Source organism: Lolium perenne, chromosome 3 (genome assembly GCF_019359855.2).
Source record: "Lolium perenne isolate Kyuss_39 chromosome 3, Kyuss_2.0, whole genome shotgun sequence".
In the NCBI taxonomy this organism is placed as follows: domain Eukaryota; kingdom Viridiplantae; phylum Streptophyta; class Magnoliopsida; order Poales; family Poaceae; genus Lolium; species Lolium perenne.
The window spans coordinates 66,928,783-66,943,757 of record NC_067246.2 but is presented as its reverse complement, the minus strand read 5'-3'; the positions used below and the strand labels follow the sequence as shown (position 1 = coordinate 66,943,757).

General features: G+C 39.4%; 1 protein-coding gene and 1 long non-coding RNA gene across 2 annotated transcripts; both read right to left on the bottom strand.

Moving 5' to 3' along the window:
* Window positions 1–492: 492 nt before the first annotated feature.
* LOC127341631 (uncharacterized) lies at window positions 493–1,536 on the bottom strand. The gene is made up of 3 exons (XR_011754028.1): window positions 1,298–1,536; window positions 1,003–1,086; window positions 493–611 (listed from the first exon to the last, which is right to left on the bottom strand). It is a non-coding gene; the product is annotated as an uncharacterized lncRNA (long non-coding RNA).
* A 12,390-nt stretch (window positions 1,537–13,926) lies between these two features.
* On the bottom strand, window positions 13,927–14,654 carry LOC139830072 (2-oxoglutarate and iron-dependent oxygenase domain-containing protein ICU11-like). Its single transcript, XM_071826937.1, has 2 exons — window positions 14,180–14,654; window positions 13,927–14,072 (listed from the first exon to the last, which is right to left on the bottom strand). The coding sequence occupies exons 1-2, from the start codon at window positions 14,507–14,509 to the stop codon at window positions 14,013–14,015; spliced, it is 390 nt and encodes a 129-aa protein (XP_071683038.1). The 5' UTR covers window positions 14,510–14,654; the 3' UTR covers window positions 13,927–14,012.
* Window positions 14,655–14,975: the final 321 nt, after the last annotated feature.

Below are 14,975 nucleotides of genomic sequence, written 5' to 3'. Positions count from 1 at the left end.
ACTTTTTGATAGAATATCATCTAATTAAATTAGTACAAAATTTGATCCGAAATAAAGTATTCCCTCTGTCCCCTTTAATTAACACAAAGAGTATAAGGAAATGGATAGAATAAAATAGAGATTCACGATAATTAAAACAAGCTAAAGGGAATACATGTTTATGGGATTCTCAAATTAAACTGATTTACATAGCCTCTTCGACATAAATTAAAGAGACCTTTGAATTCATGAAGGTTTAGTCATAAATCTAAGCATTCAATTGTTAATGAAAACGAATGACCATTGCAAAATTTAATATCCTGATTATAAATAACCCTGCAGGGCGAAGAACTCCCATTGGATTGCCAAGTAGTAAAATGGGACTAAATAAGAAAATAAAGTAGGAGAAGGGTGATCCCAACATTAGCACTTGCAGAATATGAACACCTTTGCTAGTTAGCAGTTAACTAACCTAGGTAGTACGAGAACTCATGATGAATACAGTACCTCTGCATGTGTTTCAGAATTCATATGATTCGCACAACGTCTACCACAAAAGTGCATTTCCCCGCCAGTAAATTTTTTTTCTAAGCAGACATTTAGTACAACATGGCCTTCCTCCATATGCATCCCTGCATATTTTTGAACTATTAAATTTACGGGAAAATAAATATTATGGTTCACAATAGTAAAATATAAAAAATTATATCTTAAATCCCAAGAGGAAAAACCCAATACGTCCAACCGGTAACTATCTGCTAGCAACAATACATTCGTCAGATACAAAATTTAAAACATGATGCTTACAAAATAAAATTTTATCGGAGAAGGAAAATCCATATATTATGTTCAAATATCGTGAACTACCATAGCACTCCCTTTCTAAACATTAGTATCATGGTATGAACATATAATGCTAAGCACATGGAGCTACTATGTCTTGTACCACAAGATATATGACACAAAGAAGGATGCCAAATAAATTGCTATGCAGTTATTGTATGTTTGTGGGAGCATATATACCTAGGCCACTGTCATCTCCACTATATGAAACAACAAAAGAATGTTGTGAGTCCAAAGACCCGCCACCAACTCCAGGAAAAAGAACTGCAGAGAACAAGATCGAGAAATTTAAATACTATTTCATTTAAGATCAAAAGCAGTCTTTGGAGTATAAAAATATGTCAAAGGAACTTAAAATCTAGCCAGTAGAATATTGTGTTCTTCTGCAAAGAAAAGAAATTAGCAATTGAGACATAGTGAGGAGGAAAGCCGAGTTGGATTTCCCGTGAGATATATAAATAAATAAGTTTATTACCTGTGGAAAGGGGTGAGATAAACTTCTTCATGAGCTCATCCAGCATCCCTTTCATCCCAATTTCAGAAATAGCAACGCCACTACCATGTTTGTCCAAGGTATTTGGCATCATTATTTTTTGTTTGTTTATGTGCGCCCACTTCAGAAAATTTTCTACCTGTAATCAGCTTGTAGTTGAATTTGCACGACACGTACAGGAACAATACTTCTTGAAATACTAGAACAACGATTGGAATTTTAATTCAAAAAGTAACAGAAATCGGGAATAGCAAGATAGCTATGCAATCCATGACATCTTATTATATATACCTCATCCATGAGCATCTCGCAGAATACAGGTCGCAACATAAGAAATGCATAGACTGAAGGTGCTATGACCTCGTGAATGATATCCATGAAACTTTCTGCAGTGTTTCCCCGGATGGCACGCAGAAACGAAGGCAAGAAGAAAGCTGCGGGGTTCATTTTGTAGAGTTCGGGATGTAGAGGCTGCAAAATGTTCATTAATGGATAATGCATTATGTATCTGTCTGGGTATATAGTTTTATAGACGGATGTATGTGTAAAGAAAGAATGGTTCATGCCTTTACACTTCATAGATTAAAGGACATTGACCATTACTATTCATGATTTCAAATTTTCAACAGCAATAATGCTAATTAAATATTGGTATTCCAGGAAAGAAATTTTTAATAGAGATCGATGCCCTTTGGAGCACGTTTTTAAACAATACCAAACGAAGTCATAGACATTAAGTTTACGATGATATTTCATTCTAGTAAAAAAAAAGACATCTGATCGAAAAATAAAATAGAGGTCTAGACCATACAGCCATGCATATATATGTATCCGAGTACTCAAGGACAGATATCTTATGAAGCTTCTTTTGGAATAAGCATATGGACAATTCCCTAGTTGATCTTTGTTTCTCCTTACGGAAGATGACACGACATCACAGCTTCACGCTATGTATCACAGTTTCTTTTTCTTCTTATTATTAGTTTGAAGCAGAAGCCAAAGAACATGCATCTGTGTGACTCTGATGACGACGTCATGCTATCCAATGGATTGTTCCAAAGCTTTAAATATCCGACTATAATCTTTTGAGAGACCTCCTGTTTATAGGCTAAATGAGAAAAACCGCTAATAACCAGCTATAGCTCTATTTAGCATCTAATTTAGCCGCTAAACCTCATGTTTTCTTAATTTATCTTCTCTTCTCCTTTTTAATTCTTGTTTTCCGAATTTGTGTTCCATATGATTCGATAAAACTTATGAGTTGAATAGATGAATACTTGTTTACCTTGAATAGTTCAATAAGTTGTAGCTCGAATCATGTTTGAGTCATAGTTTTCCTCTTTTCGGTAAGATAGACTGAATTTTTCCATATTTTCGAAAAATACTAAATGGATTAGCCCGGCTATAGCCTTTGTTGGGCTCTGAAAATGTCACCGCTAAATGAAATAGTCCGCTATCTTAAACTATGGATTATTGGCACCCATGCAAAAACCATCATAGAAACACAGGGGAAGATAAAGATTAATAAATGAAACAAAATGAATCGAATCTATATAGTATATGCAGTAAGATGGTGGTAATGAAATTGCAAACCTGATAGTGCGAATGGATATTCTGGATGTATTGTCTCCACATGATGTCCACCTGCATGCGTGGAGTTTATGTTAGTTTTCCAAAGCAGTTAACAGATCGATCTCCAAGCGGTTTAATTATCGCTTGCAACTGCATGTACGACGGACGGGAGATCCATGTACATACGGAGGACTGCGTACGTACCATGATTCCCTTGGCCGGTGCGGGGAGGTGATTTCTGATGATGCGCCGCATGAACAAGAGCTTCTCGTGGCGTGTAGCTCGGAGGAGTTGAGGTGGCAGACGGCGCTCCATGTCTTGGTATATCTCAGGCGCGAGCACGTCCGTCTCCGGATTCACCACGTCGGAGTAGTCCTCTGGCACGTGGTCCGGATCAGGGTGGTCACGCAGCTTCAGCTCCGGCCGCCAATCGGGCACCACCAACCCCTGCTGGTTCTAGTGGGATCTGTTCTTGTTCCGGCGAATGGGAGCCATGGTGCGCGAGCGGGAGCGACGGTTGGCGGCTAGGGCTTGGTCCGGCGGCGGAGATGGAGATGGGAACTTGGGAGAAGGAGAGGGATGACCCGCGTTTTGGCGTGTGAAATGTGATGATATCACGCGCTGGTTTTCTTTTGGAAACAAGTGATGAATGCAGTGGAGGGGAGCCGAGCGTTACTACTTTCTTCATTTGCTTCGGGGACGGGTGAGCATACACGAGCTGGAAGGAAAGGCCTGGGTGTCGTCACCAGCGACGGAAATTGAATATTGTGAAGGGAAAAAAATGCACCCATAAAGCAATGTTGTTTTCAGAATGGGCGACGCTGGGCGTCCCCTGGACGATAAGTCGATCTCATCCTCCGCCTACCCCATCGTACGATCTTGTAGCCATGAGCCGTCTGATCTTCGGATCCGTCCATCATCTTCCACTCTTCCCCTAGTCACAGATAGTTCGCAAAACACACACGCAATTTTGTCGCGGGATCCACATAGGCACACAAGAGCACGCATGAAACGATTTCCTCCAGCGAAAGAAGAAAGGTGTCAACCTAGGGTTCCACACTACGCGCCGCCATCTACCATGTCTGCACCATCTACGAATGGGAATCGATAGGTCCTAGTCTCCTCAGTTTGCCACTCCGACGATGAGAGGCGGTGGGAACCTCGGATATGTGTGTGGCGCTATTGTAAGGTCTATAAAGTGATAGATTGGTCAATCGGAAGCAACGATATGGTGGTTATGGCGGTCTTGTGCTAGACAATAATAAGGTATATCGCCTTCTCGTCCACCTCATCGATGGCGATCTCGCTTCTGGCTTTGAGGAGGACAAAGAACCATCTAGTCATTGCTCCCATGGAGTGGTAAATCTTGTTCAGTCTACTCGTGTTAAATGTTTAGTGTTGGAAGATTTAGATCAATTCAGGGGTTCAATGGTGACGACTTCGGCTCTAGGGCGCTAGTCCCTTGAGGCACGTGCAGGAAGACTCTCTAGTTATCATCAACAACGTTAGGCTGGCTCCAGTAGGGAAGCGGTGGTAGCTCGCTCTGGCGGCAATAGTGATCGTTATATGGCCCAATAATCTCAATGTAAAATTTATTATTTTTGGGATGCTTTGTATTCCTTGCGAACTTCTATAATAGACCCATATTTTTCTCGCACAAAATCAATCCGATCTCCCTTTTTCATAGATTATTGGTTCAAAATCATAGTTCAATAAATTGAAAAGCTCAAAATTGGGTGGTTGGAAGCTAGTTCTCCAAAGTTCACAATTTCCATAAATATATATATATATATTTCAAAGCTCTCCTTCCTATTTTTAAAAGTTAAACAAAATATCAGAAAATTCATCATCAAAAGTTTGAAATACGAGTCACCACCAGCAGCGAGAAAATTGTAAATAAACAAATCTAATTTTGCAGAACACCTCCATCATATCGCCAAATGAAGTGCAAACCTTGTAGGATAATATATCCATGGTTTCGACTTTCAGTTTCAGCAAAAAAGATCACCGGGTGCTGATATTGACATTCATTTGATTGATTTCAGTTTTCCATTCGGCTAAACAGGAAAATTGTCATTCGAATCCAGCTCAAAAACTGACCGAAAACTGTGCAAATTTCCACTGAAATATTATTGTAATTCAGTGCCAAAACATGCATGTCGGAGCAAACTGGGCAAAAAAAAACATGGGGAAAACAGAGAAAATAGGGGCAAAAACAAAGTAGTAGGTCACAACCATCAAATACCAAATATATTCTGCAATCTAGATCATCATGTTACAACAGCCAGTGCTTATTGCATGTGAAACATTTAACTACGAGTTTGACAAGCTAGGATAACATCAATCCAGGAGTCATTCAAACTTCATAGAACTAGCTAGAAAAGCATCAAAAATTTAGAAGCCTTTAAGATGATGGCTTGGGGAAAAATGCATAAGCCAATGTTATTTTCAAAACATTGTGTAATTTAGCGAGCTTCGTCGAGCGGTCACTGACATGGTGAAGTCGAGAAACCAAAAATATATTGGGTCCACTTTCTCATTTCGGTAGTTTCTCACACGGTATTGATTATCTCCTTTTTCCATGTAAAAATCTCCAGTTTGACTACCGACTCTCAAACCGCCAACAAAGTGCCACCTCCACCTTATGCTCTTTTCCTTTGTGCTACCAAATAGCGGAACCACCTAACATTCCTTATTGTTGCCACCCTAGAACCCTCATCCTCCGTCAGTTCACCAATTGATTGACATAGCCTTTTTGTTCCCTTGTCGAGAAGCCATTCATTGGGTACCGTTCACCAAGCACCATCACTAACATTTGTGAGGCACATCGTCCGACTTCCTCGTAGCAGCCTACCGGAAGACGTGGCCACACCATGACCATACTACACTCCTCGTCTCTCTTTGATGCAGACTTCCAGGGGCACCTTATCACTCCTAGTTAGTCAACTCATTACCTTAATCTCCGTTGTTTTTGCGTGATCTTCTTAGTCTACTCATCACATGGGTAGTTAAATTTTATTGTAGGATTCAGACACTAGTAGAAAATAGCTTACAGGGGACATGTAATTAGTGAAACACCTTCTTTTACCACGCCATTGTTAGTACCAGTGGTGTGGTAAAAAAAAAGAAAATTTGAGTGCTTTTAATTTTCCATTCGGATAAACAAGAAAATTGTCATTCGAATCCAGTTCAAAAACCGACCAAAAACTGTGCAAATTTTCGCTGAAATATCATTGTAATTCAGGGCCAAAACATGCATGTCGGAGCAAACTGGGCAAAAAACATGGGAAAAACAGAGAAAATAGGGGCAAAAAGAAGTAGTAGGCCACAACCATCTAATACCAGATACATTCTACAATCTAGATCATCATGTTACAACAGCCAGTGCTTATTGCAAGTGAAACATTTAAACTCTGAGTCCATGAGTTCGACAAGCCAGGATAACACAATCCAGGATTCATTAATACTTCATAGAACTAGGAGCATAAAAAATTTAGAAGCCTTAACATGATGGCTTGGAAAAAATGCAAAACCAATGTTATTTTTAGAACATTGTGTAATTTAGCGAGCTTCCTCGAGCAGTCACTGACATGGTGAAGTCGAGAAACCAAAAATATGTGGGGCCCACTTTATCATTTCGGTAGTTTCTCACGTGGTATTGATTATCTCCTTTTTCCATGTAAAAAATCCCCTGTATGACTGTCGACTCAAACCGCCAACAAAGTGCCGCCTCCACCTTATGCTCTTTTCCTTTGTGCTACCACATAGAGAAACCACGTAACATTCCTTGTTGTTGCCACCCTAGAACCCTCATCCTTCCTCAATTCACCAATTGATTGCCATAGCCTTGTTGTTCCCTTGACGAGAAACCATGAATGGGGTACCGTTCACCAAGCACCATCACTACCTTCGTGAGGCACATCATCCGACCTCCACAAAGGAGCCAGCTGGCAGACGTCGCCACACCATGACCATACTAACATCCTCCTCTCTCTTTGTGAAAACTTGAAGAGGCACCTTATCGCTTCTAGTTAGTCAACTCATTACCTTAATCTTCATTTTTTGTGTGATCTTCTTAATATACTCATCACATGGGTAGTTAAATCTTATTGTAGGATTCACACACTAGTAGATAATAGCTTATAGGGGACATGTAATTAGTGACACACCATCTTTTACCACGCCATTGTTAGTACAAGTGGTGTCGTAAAAAGAGCAACACCACCATTGTGGTCCGATTGTTAACTGGGCCCGGTGCATGAGCCATATCGGGCATTAATTATGGCGTTGTGATCAGCACGCCATTGTTACATATTTGTCGGTGGTGTGGCACCCACACCACCACTTTCGAGTCAGTTCGTGGCTGTGTGCACGGATCCCCAAGCCATCACTAGATGCAGGCCCATCGTGACATGTGTTGACGCTGTTGAAAGTCCCGACAATATTATTGATTGGGAGGATGAACAATGACCAACGGGTTAGGTTGCAGCTTGATTTTGCAATGGTTCTTGGTTATCTGCAACCTGCAAAGAGAGAGAGAGCGAGCTCTCGGGGACAAAGAGACTAAATGAAGGGAAGAGAGCAATCTAAGAGCGAGAAACAGCTAGGTTTCCGAGGAGTGATAGGGTTATATACCTTTTTAATACAGTTCCCATGGGAAAATACAGTATTCACAAGGGCTAAGATTCACAATGTGTGTTGTGGTTCAGACTCAGAAAACAGTCTGAATTTCAGACATCGCACATGGACAGGTTAGCGTGAAGCATTTCACATATGATTTTTTACACTTAGTTGTGGGCCGTGTAGAAAATAACAATACTAAATGCAATTAAGGGGTCCTAAATGATCCTTTTTATACTATTGTTGTAGGTTAGGATGGATATTGGCAAGTGTTGTCTACAGTGTTTTGGATTAATGCATATTAATTAGGTAGACAGCCAATAAGCCAAAGTGATTAAACGAGCATGCCACAACTTTTTTTTAATATGTTAAACAAACTCAAGGAGCACATATATTGGATACAATAAATTAAGCTTGCTACAATATGTTGGTGGATCCCTAGCTAGAAACCTCATCCTTTATTGCCAACTTTGATAAGAACCAAAAATTACCAATGACATAGAAACCAATGTTTGTTGCAATCTAGATGTAAAATAGTAAGGTGGTTCTTGAGTAAAAATACAAATTTTGAGTTAAATATAGCTTGCCATCAACCGAAAAGAACACGGACCTCGGAGCTCTACATGGACCCGCACTCTCGAGGTTGTTGTCCATGTTGTCGTAATAGTAGGTGGTTCCTAATGAGTGTTGAGTTGGCGTTGCATGTGTTGCCTCCACGTTATCCGTAATTCTACTCACTTGTTTATGCTAGTGGGCCAGATCGTATGGAGCAGGGAGTGTCTCGGCCACATATCTTGTACATGAGATGTGGAGTGTTGGAGGAGACCTCCATATTGTACTCGGTAGTGGTCACACACAATGATGAAGTAGTTTCATCATTGATCGATCTAAGCAAAGGAGAGATGGCAGTATCGGCTAGTTTTTTAGTTAACGAGGTCACCATGGACTGGCCTTGTTGAGAAGGTTCATGCCAGCTGATCTGGCGGAGTAAGGGAAGCTCGACAACGACCAAGGGATAAGGTCGTGTCTTGAATTTTCAATAGGACTTGGTAGCTGGTAGCCTGGTGTGGGAGGGAGAGAGAGCTAGTACAACTAGTATTTTCAGAAGGGAGCGCCCAAGGTATTCACAAGAGATAAATTTTACAATATGTACAATGTGACCAACATATGAACTCAAAAAATAATGTGTGAATTTCGGTAATCGCACATGGGTAGTTCATGTGAAGCTTTTCAGCACAATTTTGAGCGGTCTACCACATCGCACAATGATATGAAATTAAGGGTCCTAAATGAGCATTTTGTACCTTTGTTCTGGGCTAGGATGAATATTGGAAAGTGTTTAGCACAAATTTTGGATTAATGCATGACCATCTCCTCCAATGTCTCATTGTTAATTAGCTACACAGACTACAAGCTAAACTGATTAAATGGTCATGCCCAATATTTTTTTCAAAATGTGCCGAGCAAACTCAAGGAGTACATATATTGCATAAAGTTAATTAAGCATTGCACAACATGTTGGTCTATCCCTAGAGACCCCATCCTTTATTACCATACTTTTGACAAGAACCTGAAATTAGCAGTTGACAAAAACCAAAGTTACTTATAATATAGATGTAAAATAATACGATGGTTCTAGAGTGAAAATACAAAAAAATCAGTTAAGGGATGAGCATACCAATTACCAGCCTCATGGTATCGGTATATTATGTTTGCACGCGTTGTTTTCTTTTAGGCATTCGATGCACCAATCAGGAAAATCTAGCTTGCATTTTGTCACCTCCTTGAACAATGAACTATATCGATGAAGCAACATTGTTACTCAATAAATAATCGTGGAATTATACAATGATTAGTAATGAACATATGGGTGTGTATGTGTTTGTGCTTCTACAAAAACCAACACAATCATAAGCATCTTTAAGGGACACACACCAGACATACATATGTACACACTGACAAGAAGATATTATTGTTAGCATTACATATATTCTAGTTTTACCACTATTAGTCAATCGCTTGATGTGATTCAAGATAATACTTACTTTTTCAATGGCGGATAGTCAACCATAAGAAAACTAAGGCTAAAATTCTTCTTGTTAACCCATGCATGTAGATATAGTCAATGACTAGAGATAAATGCTACAACATTTTTCAAGATGGCTTAACAAGATCGTGTTTCTTTGGTCATTAGGAAGATTGATATAAGAAATCATTTTTAATTAAAGCTTCAAAAGAAAAAGATGGAACATGCACACAACATCTAGAAATATATGTATGCATATTTAGAGTTCCATAATAAGATGCATGTGTGTGTACCTTTTGCACTGCATGATCATGTTAGCCCTAAATCCACATGTTGGGCATACTTTATGTCGCTGGCGACCATGGTATAGCAAGGCTTGTCCAACAACATGAGAATACATAAATATTTCCTGGACCAGAAAAAATAAATATAAATAATTGAGATGTCACATCTTTGTGGATTCATGTATATTAAATGACAAGAAAAAATGAAGGTGGTATATGTAGTTAACACTTTTAAGTCATTCCTTCAATAATGAGATCAAAATATAAGTAGGTGGATAGTAGAGGTTGCTTTGGTGCACTTCTCGTCCAAGGTTCGAGTCGTAGTGCTTGAAAGAGATATGTAGATGAGTATAACGAAAATGTTGACAAACAGTCTAGTCTAGATAAATATTTTGCACTACTTTAATTTTCTAAACTGATATCCCCTCTACTAGTCTCCTTTAGTGCTTGCCACTCGGGGAAAGTTCTTAGCCCACAAATGATTATCTGTAGTTTGAATATGTACGTATTGTTGGTGTAAATATTGTGTTTAGATTACTTACTGAATAATTACATCATATAAGTAAATGACAACATTTCCTTAAATGTAACCTTAATGGCCTTGCCACTTGATTATTGTTTATGCATGCTATCCAATGGGTACACACGCCTGTGTTACATGAAGCCTACTCTTTTATGTATATATAGATATTTTTTTATTAACGCACCATATCAGAATTTATACCATGACTTCAATTTCCATTTCAATACAGTAAATGTAAATGATGGATAAATGCCATGTTTGAATGATATACTTACCTCAACACGTTTATCTGATCTCTGTGAAACTAAGTTCATTCTTGTAATTACTCGTACATACATTCTAGCCATATTAGTAACCCATTTCTAACCAAAATTGTATAAGATCAGGCTTATTTAGTAACTAAACACTAAATCTTTTTTTTTTGTGGCGTACATAATAAAAAGTAGTGCAAATTAAGGTTTTGGATAAATACATGGATAGTTTACCTACTAGAAAGATTATTGTGTAAATAAAGTACCTGGGGTTGTGCTTCTGAATTAACATGGGTCCCACAACGACTACCAACAAACAACATTTGACCATGAGTAAATTGTTTGCCTAGGCAGACATTTAGTGTAATATGAGAGTCCTCCACATGTATATCTGCAAATATATATTTGGGTATACTGATTAGGAGGATGGTAGCATTATGGTTTAACAACCGAAAGAGGGAACCAAAATACTATCTTAGAAGATAAATAAGCCAGAAACCCAATAGGATAGACCATGTTAGTGTATCATCCATATATATTTAGAAATACTAGTAGCTCATATGAAATATCTTCAAGTGTCAGAAACTAACACAACACTTTGTTTGGGATAATTCAATGATCATAAGAACAAAATATATACATGTGTATAATAATATAGACATGAGAAAGGTTCAGGATTATTGCATTGCTATTTTGCATATACAACCATTTAATTATTTTATGGTAAAGGGATACTTGGCAAAAACAAGATGAAGAAGGTTATATGCTTGCTTCTGTACCTAGGCCATTGTCATATCCATCATATGAACAACCAGGTCTGCCACCGCCATCATCTCCACCATATGAAACAACATAAGAATGTTGAGAGTCCAGACTTTTACCCCCCACTTCAGGGAAAAGAACTGTAGAAAACATGAAGAAATGAAAATATATATTCCTTTAAATGTAGATTTATTTAGAGCATAAATATCATTGGGAATTTATAATCTATGTACAACTATTTCCCCTTTCACAAAAAATAAATTAATAAGCTTTGCTAGCGAAATATGACCTTTGGAAATAGGTGAGATAAACTTCTTCATGAGGTCATCAAGCATCCCTTTCATTCCAATATCAGAAATAGTGGTTCCACGGCTAGGCTTGTGAAAGTTATTTGGATCATTTATCTCTTGTTTTTCTCTATGTGCCCAGTTTTGAAAATTTTCAACCTATGAGTACAAAAAATGATTAAATCAGTTGATCTAAAATGTGCAAGTATAAAGAGGTACATCTAAAAACATGTAAATCATCGCAAATTTATTTTTAATATTTGTTTGGTAAAGAACAATAAGATAATATAGGTCATATGCACCTCGTTCATGAGCATTTCGCAGAATGCCGGTCGAAACATGGGAAATGTGTACACTTTAGGTGCCGGCTCATGGATGATATCACTGAAACTTTGTATTGTATTTCCACGAATGGCTCGGAGAAACGATGGCAAGAAGAAAGCATGAGGATTCATTTTGTACAGTTGGGCATGTAGAGGCTGCAAAATCGTGAGTAAATGGATATATAGAGTATATAGTTGTATATAAGAAAGAATGGTAGTGCATGTGTATCATATGAAAGATACTGCATAAATAACTTTATAGAAGTAAATAAAAAGTTAACATACAGATACACATTTGAGCATAATTTTACAAACAACTAGAAACTTATGAAGATCCTAGGGTGTCGCTGAAGGAACGATATATGATGTTTATGTTATTTTGTCTTCCAAGTCATCAAAAATAAGATATAAATTAACAAGCAATTAGAACCATGCTGAAAAGTGAAAACTGGGTGTAATGTGCACAAGCTAGCTAGTGCGTGCAATTTTGTGAGAAACCACCCAATTAAAATCTAAGCAGCACCTCAACTTAATGGAGCATGCGCAAGGCAAGTTGAAAGGCATTTGTCGTGTATGCATCTGGTATTGGCGATAAATTTTGTGTCGCGTGTATTTATCTAGTTTGATGGGATCGACTCGTGGGTGAATTCCAACAGGGGCGGAAGACAAAAGTACCGGAAGAAATTGTCACTGACAATACCGGGGGAAATGAAGCTGAAAGTAGATGACTCATATGAAAGATTGTTGCATTAGTCAATTGAACCAAAAGTCCAAACTGATAGAAAGACCAGGAAATGTATTCATCTACGCTATTTTAGTCTTTAACATGGGTTCGGTGGAGGTCGCAAAATCTTTTTTCGTTTATTTTTAATACTACGCGAACAGGATTTTGAACTTGAGAATTCTTAGCTTCGATACCATGAAAAAATTGTTGCATTAGCCAATTAAACCAAAAATCCAAACTGATAGAAAGAGACTAAGCAGTGTATTTATATTCAACATCATACACGGCCAATAAGGCTGAACTGGCCGAAGCATTGGAAGAAGCATTGGAAGAAGGACTGAAGCGCGATGCATTGGACTACACAGAAAATTACACTAGACTGGATTGCACTGAAGCCCTAGAGTTAATAAAGGAAGGCACGCATTATATATAAGTCGGTGTATATCCCCTTAAAGTTTCAGCCATTAGAGAGCTAGTTAGGGAGAGAGGAACAATTTGTGCGAATATTGAACGTGATGCCAATGGTGCTGCTCACGGTCTGGCACAGATAAGTGAGCTCAAGAGACACCGGCAGTATGCTCATGGGTTAGGAACAACCCTAAGGAAATGTCCGAGGTCATTACCTGTGATTGGAACTCTATCAATGCTTAATAAAATCCTCTTTTCCTATGCCGAAAAAATGTAATATATCCTTTTGATGATTTTATTTTCTTCTTATGTCAGAAAAGACAAAGACCATGTATCTCTTGCGAAGTTCATGTATCTCTTGCAAAGTTTTAAATAACCTGCCATAGCTTGGCTATAGCCTTTTAAGAGACATGCCACTGCGGCTAAGCCATTTGTAGGCTAAATAAGAAAAAAAAAACGCCTAATAGGGGCTATAGCCATATTTAGTCCCTAATTAGATTCTAATTTAACCCTAAACCTCATGTATTTGTAATTTCTCTTTTGTTTCTTTTTATTTTGTTGTTTTCTGAAATTTGCCTTCAGTATGATTATATAAAACTTGTGAGTTGTATCATGAATTATGTTTGAATTATAGTTTTTTTAAGATATGACTGAAATATTCCAATTTTTTGAAAAAACGCTAAATGGAATAGCTCACTATAGCCTTTCATAGTCTCTAAAAATATCGCGGCTAAATGAGATAGCCGGCTATTTTAAACTATATGATTTCTTGCAGGTCATACTTGTCCATTAGGTTAATTGTAGATTTGTAGCTAATTACGGCTGCAAAATTCCTCATAAAAACGGGGTGGGGAGATAGAAAATAAACAATAACAAAAGTGCAGAACACCTCCATCATATATACACATCGGCAGAGATCAAAAGCAAACCTTATATGTTGAACAGATCAGCTGCCTGTACTGTATGCAGCTCTCCATCTGCGTGCAATCTCCAAAAACCAGTTAATTTCAAGCATAACTGCATAAGTGCATAACAAGTGTACTAGAAGTGTAGAACAAACGGAGATACACACGTAAGGACTTACACGGGCGAACTCCTCCTGCGAGGGCACGTCGCCGGCGAGGACGCGCTGCATGAACGCGAGCTTGTCGACGCGGGGAGCGCCCAGGATTGCAGGCGGCAGATGGCGCTCCATGGCCTGGTATATCCGTTTCGGAAGATGGGGTGGGATCTCGTTCGCCTCGACCAGATCGGAGTAGTCTTCCGTCAGGTGGCCCTTTTTAGGGAAATGACGAAGCCGCGGCATATGAGCTCGCCGTTTTGGCACCGGCTGCAGATCTGGCTCAGGGACCGGCGGTTCCTCCACGTACCGTCGGGGTTTGGTCAATTTCCGGTGACGGCGGGACGACGACATATATAGTCGCGAGCGGACGAACAAGCTAGGGCTAGCTTTGGTGCGGCGGGGGCGGGGGGCGGCGGTGGCGAGGGTGTTTGGAGATGGGGATGAAGGAGAGGGAGTCGCAGCGCGTGTGAAATTTGAGCTGAGGGCACGGCAGCGTGATCAGTTTTGGAAGGGAGTTAGAGGAGCGTAGGGCCGGTTAAGAGCAGTTTTGGAAAGGAGTGAAGATCGAGGACACGGCGTGTCGCGGGTTGCATGCGGATGACACTTTGCTGATGTCAGTAGAATGAGCGAGACTGCGAGAGTCGTGACGCGTTCTCGCTTGATCCTATCTTAGAGAGCCTTTCCAGGATAGATGAAGGAGCACGCCTCGCTGTAGCAGCCCACCGTCATCAGGACGTACGGCCCGGCCGGGACGTTCATGCCGGAGGAAGTGACAAGCGTCGCCTCCGATCACTCCAGCGTGCCGACCTTCTCTTCG